General features: G+C 45.7%; 1 protein-coding gene across 1 annotated transcript in view; it reads right to left on the bottom strand.

The window, feature by feature from the left end:
* DOP1A (DOP1 leucine zipper like protein A) overlaps positions 1 to 17,083 on the bottom strand; it is a 2,183,138-nt gene that overhangs the window by 1,718,353 nt on the left and 447,702 nt on the right. The window contains exon 3 of the mRNA XM_044073353.1: positions 4,135 to 4,316. Coding sequence (XP_043929288.1) covers positions 4,135 to 4,316 — 182 coding nt within the window. The remainder of the gene's footprint in view (positions 1 to 4,134; positions 4,317 to 17,083) is intronic.

Here is a 17,083-nt window from a genome sequence, read left to right as displayed (position 1 = left end):
TCTGGCCTTTGGGGTAAGGCCTGGAAGGAGTCGAAAAACAGACTCCGACGGCAGAAAGGGTCTTGCCATCAGTCTCGCACCTAGTCAGGGTTTCTTTCACTTGAGGACCAAAGAGAGATGATCCATCAAAAGGGGAGTTCGTGAAAGACGTCTTGAAAGGGTCCGCAAAATTGCATAGCCGCATCCAGGCGTGCCTACGTAAGGCTACACCTGTCCCTGCGGCTCTGCTCTCTCCATCGGCCGCGTAAGAAAGGAGGCGCATGGAGGAGTTGGATATGGAATTAAGGGTAGCCAGCTGCGTGTTCATCTTGTCTTGGAAACCCGCAGCTGTAGGATCCTTTAACATTTCACTCGCTTCCTTGATCAAGTCCCTTTGAAGACGAGTGAAATGGCACAGGTAGTTCAGCGAACGCATGGTAAATGTCGCTGAGGAGAACATCCGCTTCCTGTACCTATCCATGGACCTAGATTCCTTGTTAGGTGGATGGACAGGTACTGAAGGATCAGCCAGTTCCTTCTTTGTGGCAGCAGCTACCACCATAGCATCCACAGAAACTCCTTTTGATAAAATTGCTTGTCTGCTGGAGCTGTGATGAACTTAGAGGGTCTCCTGGGAGTGGGGTCCACTGAATCAGGAGCCGTCCATGCCTTCTTAGCAACCACCTGCATGAGGGGTCGAAGGGAGGGGACACCCAGGAGGTGGAAGGACGAGAGCCAAACGCCTCAAGATACACAGATTCGTCCTCCGAAGGGTTGAGGGCTGGCCAATTTCCCCTCTGTTTCAGGATCTCCAGAATGTCTGCAAATGAGACATCTTCAGAAGGGGAACGGGGAACCCTCAGAATCATCCAAATCTGTGTCTGACGTGATAGACTCAGGTGAGTCAATGTGTTTCCTCTTACACTTCCTCTTCCGAGGGGCTCTTCTGCCAAATCAGGAGAGGCCTCGAAGAGGATGAAATCCCACAGGGGCTCCTGAGGAGCTGGCTCTCTGCGGTCCGGGATGAGGGAGTGAGTCGACTTACCCTGAGGCAGCATAGAGGGAGGGGCGGACGGAGCCGACTGTGGAGTAGAGCCAGGCTCTAACACACTCCGCATGACCTCGAATGCACCCCTGTCAGGCAGAGCCAGAGGTCCCCGCTCCGAGGAGCTAAGAACCCCCCTCGGCACCGACAGTGATGGCTCCGAGGCCGATGTCGGAGCCGAACTCACCAGCGCCGAAGCCCCGAGAGGGAGAGGGGGTCGGACAAGGGTCCGATGCCACTCACCCCCTCGGAGCCGACGAGGGAAGTCCGGCGCCGAGATTCTTCCAAAGAAGAAACCGGAGCCAACGACGGAGCCGAAGACAATTGTCTCGGCTCCGACGCAATCACAGTCTCGGTTCCGACGCGACCCGGCTCCGAACTCAAGAGAGTCGAAGGAGGAAAATGTTGATGGACCGGGGCAGGCATCGACTGATGAGTCGGGCTCTGAAGCATCTGGGCTAGTGCCTCGGACTTAAGTAGTCAACTCACTACCCTCTGAAGGTCATGATCCGACAGCCTCGATGACCTAGAGGAGTGAGACCTTTGGCTCCGTTCAGACAGCAGGGGAGATCCTGGAGCCGAATGAACGGAGCCAAGAGATGGTGACCTGGACCTCTTCCTAGTTGTCGGCTCGAAGGTCTGGTCGGAGCCGACACGGAACCTCAATAACCTCGGCTCCGCCGAGCCGAGAAGCCACAGAAACTGTGGACTGAGACTTATCGGCTCCAGCCGGAGCCGATAAAGGCAAAGGTTGAGCAACCTGAGGTCTCGGCTCAGAAGCCGGAGCCGAAGACCTCGATGCCTTAGAGGGCTTCCCTGTTGAAACTGACAGGGAATCCTCTGGCTTCAGTAAGCCTCTAAGAATTAATTTGTTTTTTCTTTCCTGCAGGACCCTGGGGCTGAAGCCATGGCACACAGCACAGGAGTCCTGCAGGTGCAAAGGCCCCAGACAATAGACACAAGAAGTGTGAGCGTCTGTCAGAGACATTTTCTGACAACACGCATCACACTTCTTGAATCCGGAGACCTTTGCTTCTTTAGACATTTTTTTGACTGACAGGTGTACACAAACACTCACACAAACACTCAAGTTATACCCTGTCAGGAAAACACAATAAAATTAGTAGTAATACTAGTATTTAAAGTACAATAAACTAGAATAAACTACAAAAAACACACACACTCCACTAGGGAAGGGAAGGCCTAAAGGCCTAATGGAAGAACCAAAGGTTCTTAGGGAAAGAAAACGGAAAATATTTAGGGTCGGGAATAAAGTTTTCTAATCTACACTAACTAAGTAAGAATATTAACTTAAAAGGGGTTTTAAAGAGTAATTTTTACAAGAAAATTAGCACTCACCAGGAACCGGTAGAAACAACCAACCTCGAAGCTGTAGCGGCAAACGAGATCTGAGGTAACTCTCGTCTAGCATTGTGGGATATAAGGGGAGCCTCGAGCCGGTGGAACCAACTCTCGAGCTTTTAGAGTGGCCGAGTCGGAGCCGAGGTCGGCTCCGAACCCATCCAGCAAGAATGAAGGCGAGATAGACAACTTAACATTATACTATATTAAGGCTTACAACAATGAAATATACCGGGATGGGGAAATGGCAGTGATGGGACAGATCTCACTCTAAACAGCAAGTCTTGAGCAGTCACCTTCCACTTAAAATCTGCATTGTCTAAAGGCCACAACTTCTCTCAAACTCTTCCAAGACAGAAAGGGGGAATTAGAGGGAACAAAGGCTCCTGCAGCCACGGGGTGTGTACAAGTACTGCTGCATACAGAGGTCTAAGGCTGGGTCTCCCAGTTCCACTCTTTATGCTTGTCCTTCTCAAGCTAGGTATTCTTCATACTGACCACCAGACTCTCCTTCTGGGATGGACACTCCCAACAGGACCAACAAATGCCTGATGATGAAACCCTAGGCTCATCTCATCTCCTATACCTGACAGAAGGGTTGAAATGCTGGAAGCATTTGTGCAAAAAGACATTATGCTCTGGTCCCTAATGGTCTCAAACAGTGGAAACAAAGTATGTGATGGTCAAAGACAGTAACTTATTTGGTGACACATGAAAACACAGAATGCTTAGATTAAACTGCTTAAGAGTAAGAACTGAAATGCTTTCAAGTAAATAAATAAATGCGGACAATTTCTAATAACTAAATGCAAGAAGAAGATGCAAGTACTGTGAGCAGCTAAGAAGTATGGATTATGAAAAGTGTGTTCACCTTTAACCATGGTGCAAGGATTTCAGCTGATTACAGTTGATGTTAATTCTGAATTATTTGTTAAAAAAGTAAGTGAAGTGATTCTCTGTAAACCTTTTTCAATCACAACTCAGGAAAAAAAAGACTAAGATAAATTCAATACATGGGCAGGATTTTCTTTTAAGCAGTTAACTAGCATACTTTCAGGATGATGTAGGAGTACTGGAGTACCAACAGAATACCCACATGAAATTGTGAGGAGATACACACTCTATACATAAAATAACTAAAGGTATAGACTGAATCCTCAGTTCAAAAGTTCTAGGACCAAAACTGTGTAACCACTGTGCCATTCTCATCATGGACTGAGGACAAGAGATTTGAGCATCCATGCTAAATAGAATGGAAGGGAATTCACAAATGTAAAGTCATTGCAGAGGTCTCCCAAAGTAAGATTCAACAGTGTGCACTCCTCCGAATTTGTGCAAGCAAAGAGCCACAATCATAACAACATGGAAATGTAAATCATCACCACATTGTCCCTCACACATAGATACACTACAACTAGTGGTCATGAACACAACCAAAAATCTCCCGACTGTCTCTCTAAGGAATTCAAACTGCAGTACTCTATCACTAGTAATACATAACACAATCAACATTATCTTATTTCTAAATGCAAGTCACCAGGCTCACAACATGCAATGCCTGCCACTGTGCTAATTTTTTTTTCTTTACAGTGCCAGAAAAGAAGAAGACACCAACGTCTCTTTTACAGGCCCACTTACACCCAAAATTCCAGTAGTTACACTATGTGACGAAGCAAAAAATAATATTTAATTACATAATCATTCATGAAGCTGTGATACAAGAAATGGTGCAAGTACTTCAAAAATACCTGTACAAAAATAGATCTTTAGCCAGTCGTTTAGGCCCGATGATTTTGAAAATGATTTCATATGTTTCCAGAGCTTTTCGATGTACTCCGCCTGGTAATGCAGGATGTAAACACTGTGCTAGCCGCTTGCCTATGGTCAGCTTTTTAGGAACAACTTGATATTTTGCATTATTGTGCAAAACCTGGAAAAACAAAAAAAAAGACAATGAAAAACAAACATTGGTATGCACCATTATGCTGAATAACTCGGGCTATAGCAACAAAAGTGTATGACACTGCAGATGTACATCAACTAAGCACAAAGAACTTTACAAGGTTGCTAAATTGAGTCCCTAATTCCCATAATGCACTGGTCAAGAACAATCCAGGCTCATAGGTGTGTACTAGGCTAATGGCCCTGGAATCTTTACAAACCTAGGCCATAGGATTACCCTGACATCATGCCACCCGACCTTAGTTCCCAGTGCCTCTGATGAGTAAAGCCACTGAAGTGATCCCTGGGGTGAATTTTCAATTTCCCATCCACTCATCACGGTTTCTCTTGAAGAGGCCCAGTGAGGTGCTCTGTTTGACATGTATGGGAAGTCTATTCCATAGCAAGGGCAGTCTCTGGGTTATGAATCTGTCCCTCCAGCATGTTCTATTGATTGTGGTAATGAGGTTGAGGTCACTGGAGCATGTGGTACGAAGGGATTGGGATTTCTTTAGATGTAACATTTCTAACAGCTGGATCAGACATGGCTTTGTACATCAAGCAGAGAGTGCCTCTAAGTAGGCAATATGAGACAAAGAACAGTTGGAGTTTTTTTAGTCTGTCCATATAAGACAAGTGTTTAAGGCCTAGGATCCTCTTTGTGAGATACTTTTGCGGCCTCTCCAGTTGTTGCAGGTGTCTAGTGAGGTACATGCCAAATGGGGCATTGTACTCAATGATTGGCCTAATGAGGGAAGAGTAGATGGAGACAATGACCTCTTTCTTCCTGTATGCAAAACCCTTAGTAATGAGATGTGCCACATAGGAGTTCTTGACCACAGTGGCAATGTGGTGGTCAAAAGAGAGGCTGCTGTCAATCTGTGTTCCCAGATCTCTTATAACACCTTCTGTGTTCAGAGGACTACCACTGATGTGGTAATTCATGGGAACCGGGTTTTTCCCAAAGGGGATGATGACACTTTTTGGCATTGAGCTTAAGGGCATGGTTCTGACACCAGTCGTTGGTTTCAGTGAGGCCTTTCTATAGGACATCAACATAACTGGGGGAGTTAATAGATCCCAACTTGCAATCATCTGCAAACTTTGTCAGCCAGAGACCCTTTGTGTTGGCTTGGACGTCAGAGAAGTAGATACCAAACAGGAGAGGACCCAGGACCAAACCCTGTGGGACTCCACTCGTGACTGGTCAGCAGTCTGATGGAGTCCTCTATTTTCACACTGTGGGTTCTATCTGTGAGCCAGTTTACAACACACCTAGTGATATAGGGGTTGATGCCTAGCTTAGTGAGGTTTTCTATGATTCCTGAATGGGGAATGGTATCAAACACCTTGGCCAGATCAAGGAAGGCTGTATGAACCACCTTGCCTTCATCCACAGCTCTGGTGAGTGACTTAAAGAAGTCACCAAGTTGAGCAGACATGATCTACCCTTCACAAAACCAAACTGTGTGGGATCCAGAGTTTGGAGAATCCTTATATCCTGGTCCATGTTGATGCGTTCCAAAGCTTCGCATATCAGACTCGTCAGGCTAATGTGTCAATAGTTCCCAGGGTCTGTAGTCGCTCCTCCTTTGTGGAGAGGGATGACTGTAGCAGTGCGCCATTCGGTAGGGACAAAGCCTGAGGTGAGGCTGTGATTGAACAGGGCACACAGGTGAAGTGCCAGTTCACTCTGTAGTTTATGTAGAACACAGTCAGGAATATTGTTGGGTCCCAAGGAAGCTGTATTCTTGGCCTTGGACAGTGCTGTTTTAAGCTGTGCAGCAGTAATACTCGGTGCCTGGCAATCTACCGGTATTGTGATTGGTCCGGGGGGGGGGGGGTAAAGTTGGCACTGAATCTGTCGGCCAGTATATTGGCAATATCTGTTGGCTTGGTATAGGAGGTCCCATTGTGCAGTAGCTCAGAGCAAATCTGGGTATTGCCATGGAGATTCTTTACATAACTATAGACGGCCTTGTGGTTGTCTTTACTATCTGCTGCAATTCTACTTTCATAGCTAGCTTTAGAGGATTTGATGAGGGATCTCAACTTTTTGTTGAGGCTGATAAGGGAGCTTTTCCAGTCTTGGGATTTCATCTTATTCCACATCATTTTCCTCCTTCTGTTGTATAGTTTGTTTATGGCAGGGGACCACCAGATTGGCTTCCTTTTTTTGGAGGAGAGTGTCTTGGTTCTGTTGGGTATGGTGAGATCCATGCATTTGAGTACATGTTTGTACAGTGCATCGGTGTATGATTCGGCGGTCATGCAACTATTCTCCATTTGCATGGGTCTGGACCAAGCAAAAATAAAAGTGTTGAATAAGGGAGGTGGAAGATGGGTTGGATGCTTACAGCAGCTAGAGCTCTTCTTGCAGATTCCAGTGTTAAGTGAAGCACTTAGTACTTTTGTATTATCCAGAACAACTAAGAAAGATATCCCCAGCTCAATCCTCCTAAGCAGATGTCCTACAGGAACATTCCCTTGGAAACTACTGTTCAAAATGAAGACCTAGATTTAGGCATTCTAAACTGAATGTGATATCCATCAAAAGTGTCAGGGGTGAAAAAGAAGCAACTTCATAAATGTTATCCAATGATGCATCATATAAGACAATGTAAAGACAGCCCTGAAGAAATATACTTCAAATCATCTTACAGATTGTTTTACTTAGATTTCATAACAGAAGGCAACACAGCTAGAATGCTCTGTTCTTAGACACCAAGTCCAATTTGTAGTGCCAAATGAAAGTGTGAGGATTAGTCGCAGCAGAACAAATCTCATCCAAAGAAAGTCTAGCCAAGAAGGCAGACGACATAGCAACAGACCTAGTAGAGTGGGCCTTCTTCGGTCTGGATAATTCCAAATGTCTACTATCATAAATGTAGGAAATACAACTAGCAATACACCTGGGAACACTCACTTTGGAAACTGCCTGGCCCTTTCTGTTCTGAGAGGAAGCCACAAAGAGCTGGTCCGACTTCCTAAATTCCCGAGTCCTTTTTAGATAAAAATTTAATTGCCTGTGGACATCTAAACAATGCAAGATATATTCTCCCTTATTAGAGTAATTAGGGAAGAAGACCAGAAGTTGAATAGACTGAGGTTAGCCTCTGAAGCCACTTGGGAAGAAATGAAGGAATTGTTCTAAGGGAAACCCTATCCTTGTGAAAGACTATGAATGGAGGTCTAATGATTAGGGCTTGGAACTCCGAGACCCTTTTGGCAGAGGTAACGGCCACTAAAAAGGTAGTCTTCCAAGCAAGGAACTTGATATCGCAAGATGCAGCCAATTCAAATGGTTTTTGCTTCAGGGACTGCAGCACCAATGTCAAATCCCATGGTGGGGATGGATCCTTAACAAGAGGTCTGAGAAGAAAGACCCCTTTCAGAAAGGCTTTGCACCGCTTAGAAGAAAAAGTTGGCTCCTCTTTCAGATGGAAATTAGAAATGCCTGCTAATTGAAGTTTAATGGTAGAAAATCTTGCCCTTATTGAAAGGGGAAGATAAGAGTAGTAAAATATCAGGAATAGGAGCCAAAAAAGGTCCAAATTATGTTGTCTAGCCCAAACAAAAAACTTTTCCATTTACTAGAATAGACCTTCTTTGTGGATGGCTTTTGAGAAGCCAAGTTAATGCTTTTCACCGAGGAAGAAAGCCTGGACTGTGAAAGGATTATGGGAAGTGGAGAAACCATGCAGTTAGATGAAGGGCCCAGAGACTGGGGAGTGGAAGCCCCCAAGAATGGGAGATGAGATCCGGAACAGGATCCAGTAGCCAAGGGGGATACTTCAGATGATACCTTACAAAGAAGAATGACACATGGTGAGACCAGAAAGGGGCAATGAGGATGAGAGAAGTCTTCAGGCAACGAGCTTTCTGTAATACTTTGGGAATTAGGGTGTAGGAGGATAAGCATAGAGAAGACCGGGAGGTCAGTTGTGAATGAGAGCATCCCTGGGTGACTCCCTTGCTGGAGGGAGCAGGGCAAAGTAATTTTTGCATTTGTGGCAGGCTGGGGAAGCAAAAAGATAGCAGCATGGTTGACCCCAATGGTCAAATATCTGTCTTGCCACTGACAAACTCAGGGACCACTCATGGGGACTCAAGATAGATCTGCGGAGTCTGTTGGCCAGTATGTTGGAACTCCCAGGAATATGGGTTGCAAGAAGAAAGTGTCTGGAAGTCATCACCCATTCCCACATTTTCATGGCCTCTCTGCACAGAGGAAAAGACCGTGTTCCCCCTTGATTGTTGATATACCAGACCATTGCCATATTATCTGTTTGGATTGTTATGGTCCCCAGAGAGAGGCACTCTTGAAAGGCTTCCAACATTAGAAGGACTGCTCTCATCTACAGGATGTTTATATGCAATCTGGTCTCTGAGGGGGGCCATGTGCCCTGAACTGTCCTGCTCTGAAAATGCCCCACCCTAACATGGAGGCTTCCGTGGTCACTGTGCCCTTGGGCAGGGGAAGACAAAATGGCCTGCCTATGTATAGGTTCTGAGATGGAAGCCACCAAGCAAGAGGATTCCTGCATACCTGAATCAACTTTATTGTCATGGACATGGGTTGAACCAGAATGGACCACTAGACTGCTAGGGTCCACTCAAGCACTCGCATGCGATATCTGGTGAGGAGAACTAATTGAATGGCTGCTGCCACTGAACCTAACACTTAGAGAATCAAATGAACAGATGGGCACTGTAGCTCCAGCAAGAAAGAAACCAGACTTTGAATGAGTTGAATCCTGTGGGGAGGCAGTGCTGCAGTTTCCAATACCGTGTCCAACTGAGCTCCAATTAACTCCAGGTTTCGATACAGAACAAGACTGGACTTGGGCAGATTCTCAGTGATACCTACATGTTGGAAAAGACTGAGGATATATCTGGTGACCACTGATGGTCAATGCTTCATGGGAACCATGAGTAGCCAATAATCCAGGTATGGAAAGACCTGGAAACGTTGCAGCCTGAGATAAGCTGCCATCACTGCCATGCACTTGTTAAACATTCGGGGGCCTGTGGTGAGTCCAAAGGGCAGGGCTCTGAACTGATAATAACTGGCCCCTAACCAAAAGAGTAAGTGTCTCCTGGAGCATCTGTCAATCTTTACATCATAGTACGCCACCTTAAGATCCACTGAGTACATCCAATTGTACTTGCGTAAGAGAGGCAGAATGGACTGTACAGTGACCATCCAGAACTTGGACTTTTTACAGAAAGATTTAGCTTGCTGAGGTCCAGAAATGAATGCAGGTACCAGGCCTTTTTTGGCACCAAAAAGAAGCAAGACTAAGTTCCAGACCCTTGTTGTCCTGTCAGGACCTCTTGAACGGCTCTTTTTCAAAGGAGGTCTTGGACCTCTAGATAGGTTAATTCCCTCTGGCAGAATGTTATGTCTGGGAGAGATTTTTGAACTGGAGGGGGCTGAGAAAATGGAATGGAGTAACCCCTGGAAATATTTTTTAGCACCCACTGATCAGAAGTGAGACTTGCCCAGGCTAGCGGGTGAAGGGAGAGTCAACCCTAACTGCTTCCAGGTCAGGACAGTCAGGCAGCATCTCAGGAACGCTAAAAAAGCTTCTCTGAGAAGGGTTCCTGGGAGCCCTGGTTCTGCGGACCCTCTTTGCCTCTGGGGTGGCATCTCCCATTGAATCCCCTACCCCGGCTTGCAGAAGAGGATTTCTGAGGAGCATCCTGGAAAGAAGACAAGAGTCCTCTGGAACCAAAGTTTCTTACTTCCCTTCTGAGTCTTAGAAAAGGACCATTTGGGAGTAGAGAACCTGATCCCTAGCATGGAAAAAGTCTTCCCTTCCTGCTCACTGCAGGTTAAGGTTTTCTTAACAGATGGACCTAACAAGGTGGAACTGTCAAAGGGGGCATTAGTGAAAGACACCTTGAAAGGTTCCGTAAGGCCACAAAGGTGAAGCCAGGTGTGCTGTTGAATGGCAATACCTGTAGCTACCGCTCGAGAGGTGGCCTCTGCCGAATTGGAGAGCAACCTCATTGAAGCATTAGCCAGGGAAGTCAGAGGAGCCAGCTTTGGAGAGACCAGCTTATAACTCTCCAGAGGCAACAACTCTGTATGGGAAGTGGTAAGCTCCAAAACATAGTCCCTCTGAAGCCGGGTAGAATGGGCCAAATAATTAGTTGCTCTCAGTCCAAAAGCAACTGAGGCAAACACACATTTTCCAGAATGTTCGATCGTCTGGGACTCCTGTTCGGGGGATGGACCGAGGAGCTTTGCTCAGCTAGCTCCTTCTTAGCAGCAGCGGCCACCCCAATGGCATCAACAAGGACACTTTTACTCCAAAATGTTCTGGTCCTTGGGAATAATGAGGAATTTATTGGCTTTTTTAAAGACAGGTTCCACCATGTCCGGCTCCTTCCAAGCCCGGCTAGTGATGAGATCCATAAGCTCTTCAGCAAGGGGGGCACTCAGACAGAGGACGGGTCCATCCCAAAGGCCTTCAGGAACATGGTCTCCTCCAAAGATAGAGTTGGGGAAGACCAACCGCCTCTCTGCTTGAGAACATCGAGTATGCCCCCAAAGGACACTTCCTCAGTTGGAAGTTAGGGGAACGAGTCTCCCTCCTCAAAATCAGTGTCTTCAGTTAGGGACTCTCTGGGGGGTCCAAGTGTCTCCTCTTACATGTTGTCTTCTGGGGGGGGTTTCTCCAAAGTGGACTCAGGGGAGGACTCTGAAGAGATGGGTACCGCAAGTAGGGCAGTGCCCGCCTGAAGGCGCTCGTGGTAGAACTGACCCTGGACGGATGATGTGGCCTCAGCATCCAAACCTGAGAAAAGCTGGGGAGGACCTAGAGAAGACGGAGAGCTAACTGCAAAACTGGAGAAGGTCCTCTCTACCAGACAGAAAGGTGACAGGCTAGATGAAGCACCTCCCCCCTCCCCCGCAGCCAGGGCCACCTAGGAAGGGGGAAGGGACCCCAACGCAGCATTGAAGTCCCCTAACAATATCAGCCCTGAGCTGTCTAAGGGGGAGGGAATGGTCTGAGAAATCTGGGCCCAAATCCACCCCAGCAAACTTGCACCTACCTCTCAGAGGTGAGGTGCACCCTGATCTGAGGGCAGTGGAACAGAGTCCGCCAGGGACCCTGATGGTATCGAGAAGGGGAATAGAGTATACCCAACACTGCCAGCCTCTCACAGGAAATCCCTTGGTCCTGATGCCATGTAATAAAGACACTCCGCCTGTGAGTGGGAAAGTACAGTTGTGTACACTTACCATAAATGTAGTGTATTCACTGTTGCAGTCATTACATTTGGGTAATCTGCTGGCAAGTTGCCCTCAGTCGGCCTGATTAACAAAGTCTTGGGTCCTGCATCGGTTGCTGTCCCTTCTTCCATGATGTTAGGTCGTCAGGGGTATAAAACATGCAGCCAACGCCATTACATCAGTTTTTCTTGCCCCAGATGTCAGGTGCCCCCAAATGGGGAACAAAATATATAAATTTTAAAACACAAACAATATACCTCCAAACAAAAGCAAATACACCAAAAAGGCATTTAAGCATAGTAAAAGAAAGTAGAGGTACAGTAAGAGAAAAACAGTGGGGCTGGAGGGTGGGTAACCAGGACTGCAACAGTGAATACACTCGAACATCTACATTTATGGTAAGTGTACACAACTGTACTATGTTTTTCGTGTTTCACTGTTGCAGTCATTACATTTGGGTAGATTCCCAAAGCTATGGTTGGGAGGATGGATTTATACAGCATTAGGACCAGCTATAAGGCCCTGCAGGAAAGCAATGGCAAAGCCAGCTCTGGATTTAGAGAAGAAAGGTAAGCTTTAAAGCTTGGTGAATGTATGAACTGAGCTCCAGGTAGCAGCTTCTAGAATGTCTCTGGTAGGAACACCTCTGAAAAAGGCTGTAGAAGTAGATGCAGCCCTGGTGGAATGAGATCTGATCCTCTGGGGGACAGTTTTACCATGGTGCATATAGCAGAAATGAATACAATGGCTTATCCATTTGAATATAGTCTGCTTTGAAATAGCCTTTCCTTCTGCCCCTGTAGCAAATGCCACCAGTAGCTGTTCAGATTTTCTTAGACATTTTGTCCTGTTTAAGTAAAATCTAAGTTGTCTGTGTACATCCAATGAATGCAGAATTCGCTCCCCCTTGTTCTGTGGATTGGGAAAGAAAGTTGGCAAATGAATGGTCTGATTAATAGCCACAATGGATACCACCTTAGGCATGAAGGATGGATTGGTCCCGAGAGACACCCTGTCCGCATGAAAAATAATGAAAGGCTCCGCTGCCCTAAGAGCCTGTAATTTGGAAATCCTTCCAGCTGAAGTGACTGCTAAAAGGAAAGCCGTTTTTCAGGAGAGAAATTTTAAGTCTGCGGTAGCAGCTGGCTCAAAAGGAGAGACAGTGAGTTTTTCCAATACAAAATTGAGGTCCCAGGCAGGGGTTGGAGCTCTCCTTGGTGGTCTTAAGTTTTTGGCCCCTCTGAGATACTGCTTTAGCAGAGGATGACAGAAAAGGGGAGGTTCTGTGTTGTAATGAGCTGAAATGGCAGAGGCATGGATGTTTATGGAAGAAAAGGACAGGCCCTTGTGAAGCATCTCAGTTAAGTATTGTAAAATCTGAGGAATATTGGGCGCTGTTGTGCTTATTCCTTGTGAATGGTTCCAGGCACAGAATCTTTTCCATTTGTCAGCATGAGATTTTCTAGTACTAGGCCTTCTCGCCTCCAAAATGACATCCATCACAGGTTTGCTGAGGGATGCTAAGGTTGAATTTAGGTGATTAGCCACGCTGCAAGATTCAAAGTTTGAAGCTGAGTGTGCAGAATTTGGTTGTTCTGCTGAGACAGTAAGTAAGGTGTCTGAGGCAGGTGCCACGGTGGAAGGTGTGACACACTGCACAAGAGTTGGTACCAGTGTTGGCAAGGCCAGTCTGGAGGAATCAGAATCATTTTTGGTTTGTCCTGTTTGACTTTTAGTAGAACTTTGGAGAGCAGAGGCAGAGGGGGAACAGCATAGACTGATATCGATTTTTCCAGCTGAATGATGGAGCATACACTTTCCAAGCTTCTCTGTGATGAGTTCTTGTGCAGAATTTGTCCAACTGATAGTTCTGGGGTGAGGCAAAAACATCTATGTCTGGACTCCCCAATTTGTGTGTCAACATGCTGAAAATCCGTGGTTCCAGTTTCCATTCGTGTGGGTCCATGAGATTTCTGCTTAGTTCATCTGCCAGAGTATTCTGCTTTCCTGGCAGGAATTGAGCTTGTAGTTGTATTTGGTAGGTCAAGGCCGTGTTCCACAATGCCATGGCTCGTCTGCATAGGGGGTAGGAATGTGTACCCCCCTGCTTGTTTATGTACCACATAACTGTGGTGTTGTCTGTCTTTATCATTAATTGTCCTGGATGAAGGTAGTCCTTGAAGGCTGTCAATGCATTCTGTACAGCTAGCATCTCTTTCTTGTTTGATATGAAGGTGCATTTGATTTGGGCTCCATTTGCCCTGAATGCACTTCCCTGCCAGATGAGTCCCCCAAGCATAGTCTGATGCATCTGTAGTTACGGTTTGGATGGCAAGGGGTAGACTGAATGGCAGTCCCTTGTTTTGGTGGCAGGCCTCTGCCCACCATAGGAACTCTAGTTGCAGGCAAGGTACGATAGGAATCATTGTTTCCAGACTGTGACAATGTTGAATCCATAAAGTTTTTAAGTACCACTGAAGTTTCCTCATATGCAGTCTTGCATATGGAATTAGAAGAAGGCCATGAACCTCAAGGATTGCAGAATTTGTCTTGCAGATAGCAGGGTTTTTGTGGCCACCTGTTTGAAGTAAGTCACCAATTGGATTTGCTTTTCTGGCGTAAGGTAAGCCATCTGGGCAGTTGTATTCAAGCTTGCACCCAGGAATGTAATTTTTTGAGAGGGTACTAGCTGTGATTTCTTTTCGTTTACGGTGTACCCTAGACAAGTTAGAACCCTTTTTACAAATGCCAGATGCTTTAGAAGAATGTCCTTGTTTTCTGCCTGAATTAGACAATTGTCCAGGTACGGATATATTTGAATATTTCTTTGCCTGCAAAATGCAATTACTGGAGCCAGGCACTTTGTGAAGACCCTGGGAACAGTAGATAAGCCAAAGGACAGTGCAGAGAACTGGTAATGCAAATAGCCTGCTTTGAAGTGGAGGTATCTTCTGCAAGATTCCCTGACTGGGATATGCAGGTAAGCCTCTTTTAAGTCTAGAGTTACCAACCAGGCATCTTTGCCTAGCATAGGCAGTAACTGTTGAAGAGTCAGCATCTTGAATTTTGTAATGTCCAGAAATGTGTTTAGAGTAGATAAGTCCAGAATTGGATGCCATGATTTGTCTTTTCTGGGTACCAGGAAAAGTCTTGAATAGAAACCTTGTCCCTTTTCCTCTGCTGGTACTGGCTGAATAGCCCCCATGTTAATGAGGGACAGAACTTATTTCTGGGCCTCTGCCCACTGATTTGGGGGCAGGTCTGGTCATCCGTTTGGGATTGACAACGTGTGGAAATGTAAACTATATCCCTGGGATACTATATTTAAAACCCATTTGTCCTGGGTTATAAGTTGCCAGTTTCTTGCATGAAGTGCCAGCTTTCCCCCCAAAGGGGTGGCTAAAAGATAAGTGCTTGGTGAGTGTAGAGGGAAGTCTTTGAGACTGTTTACCATAGGGAGGCATCTTGTTAGTTCCAGATTTGGAGGTTGAGGCACCCCATTGTTTTGTTCTAAAGGTCCCTTGTGACTGAAACCTAGAGCCTTTGTAATGTCTGGGTTTGACTTGAGTGGCTCTCGAAGGAACTGGAAAGGACCAGTTCTTAGTAGGCCAGTGCCTACTAAATCTTGGAGGTTGCACTTGTAAGAAATATTTCACAGTTTGCATAGATTTAGCTTTAACTTCCATCTTTTTTAAAACTTCTTCAGCCTTATTACCAAAAAGACGGTTCTGTTGTAAAGGAGCATCCAACAATTTTGCTTTAACATGATCAGGCAGAGTTTGCTCTTTGAGCCAAGCATGCCTTCTTAACACAGACCCAGCAGCTTTGCAAGAGGCCTCCAAAGAATCAAAACCACATTGCAAAGTATGCTTTCCAACTTGTTCAGCTGAATGCAATAAATCCTGTAAATCTTTCTTTTCCACACAGACAGAAATTAACATCATTTTCTGTTTAAGCAGTCCCATAATATGTTGTTGATATTTAAGCATATGAAATTGACAGTTTAAAGCCCTGATTGCCAAGGCTGCAGAAGTGTAAACCTTCTTACCCCATCTATTCAGCACCCTGGAATCTCTATCAGAAGGGGTAGGATTTTTAGCAGTAGAGGCCTCAATGGCCTTGGGACCCTTAAAAATGGTTTCAGGATCTGCAATACGATTTTTGAAAAGGAATTTGTGGGAGTCAGGAACCCTATAGTATCTGTCTGGCTTACATGGAGCCGGAAGCAGAGAATCAGGAGCCATACTAGATTCTGTAAAAATATCATCAACAATGTCAAGATCAGGAGGTATAGCCAAAGGCCTATGCTAAGGATGAAGAAGAAAATCCCTAAGTCTCTTTTTAGATTCAGAGAAATCCTGACTTTTTCAGTGGAAATGTTCCCTTAAGGTATGTAAAGTTTCCCCAAAAGAAAAATCCTCAGGGGGAGAAGCAGAAGGAATGGAATCTTCTGCATCAGAGTCCTCATAAGTAGGTATAGACAAATCCTGTTCATTAGAATAGTCAGAAGAAATAGAATCCTGTTCAGAAGATTTATAATCAATATCTTGCCTAGGCCTCTTAGAAGGAGGGTGTTGGCGACCCCTGACTAGAGTAATTAAATCTTCAGCCATTTTGATAATTTGTTTTTTAGGCATAGGGGCCTGCACATGTGGCCCAGGCATCAGTTTTTTAGACAGATTTAGATTTTGGCCTTAGTTTTGAAGATGGCGTTGGTCTAATATACAAATCTGGAGGCCTGAAAACACCCTCAGAAGCCGGTGCCTGCACAGCGGCTCTGGACCCATCTAAGGTAGAGTCATCCACGGGTTCCATAACTGAAGCATCTCGCAGCACACCGGACTCCGAATGGGTCTCAGTAGAGACCTGCGAATCAGAAGTAGTGGGTATCAGGGGCTGCAAAAGCACCTCACTGAGTACCGGCGAACTGGCGACTGGCTTAGGAGAAGCGTCGTTGTCAGTTTTGGACCTCGACGGTCTGTCTCTGTCTTTTTCTTTGCATTTATTAGTTATTCCGGTAGTCAGATTGCTAACCGACGGCATTTCTGGATAATTAAATCGTGAGCCAAAATATTTAGAAGCAAAAATATACCGACGTTTAATAGCGCGTTGATTAAATTTAGCACAAAACTGACAGCAAGGTATGTTGTGGTCAGGGCCTAAGCAAGGAATACAGTACAAATGAAAATCCTTATGAGGTATTTGCTTCCCACAAGTAATGCAATTATTAACTTTTACTGACATCGGAAAGGAGCAAGAAAAAGGTTTCCCCAATGGGGTACTTAGCTTTTAGTTTAAGACTTCAGTTCTGAAACTCGAAAACGAAAATTTCAGGAGCCGGACAACCGGCACTTGCGAACTACTTCTGCTTCGGGTGCTGCACAGCAAAAAAGACTGATGTAATGGCGTCGGCTGCATGTTTTATACCCCTGACGTCATGGAAGAAGGGACAGCAACCGATGCAGGACCCAAGACTTTGTTAATCAGGCCAACTGAGGGCAACCTGCCAG

Source organism: Protopterus annectens, chromosome 1.part1 (genome assembly GCF_019279795.1).
Source record: "Protopterus annectens isolate FY-2018-M chromosome 1.part1, PAN1.0, whole genome shotgun sequence".
Classification (NCBI taxonomy): domain Eukaryota; kingdom Metazoa; phylum Chordata; order Ceratodontiformes; family Protopteridae; genus Protopterus; species Protopterus annectens.
Note: the sequence above shows the minus strand (reverse complement) of the source record. Positions and strands in the feature narration are given on the sequence as shown.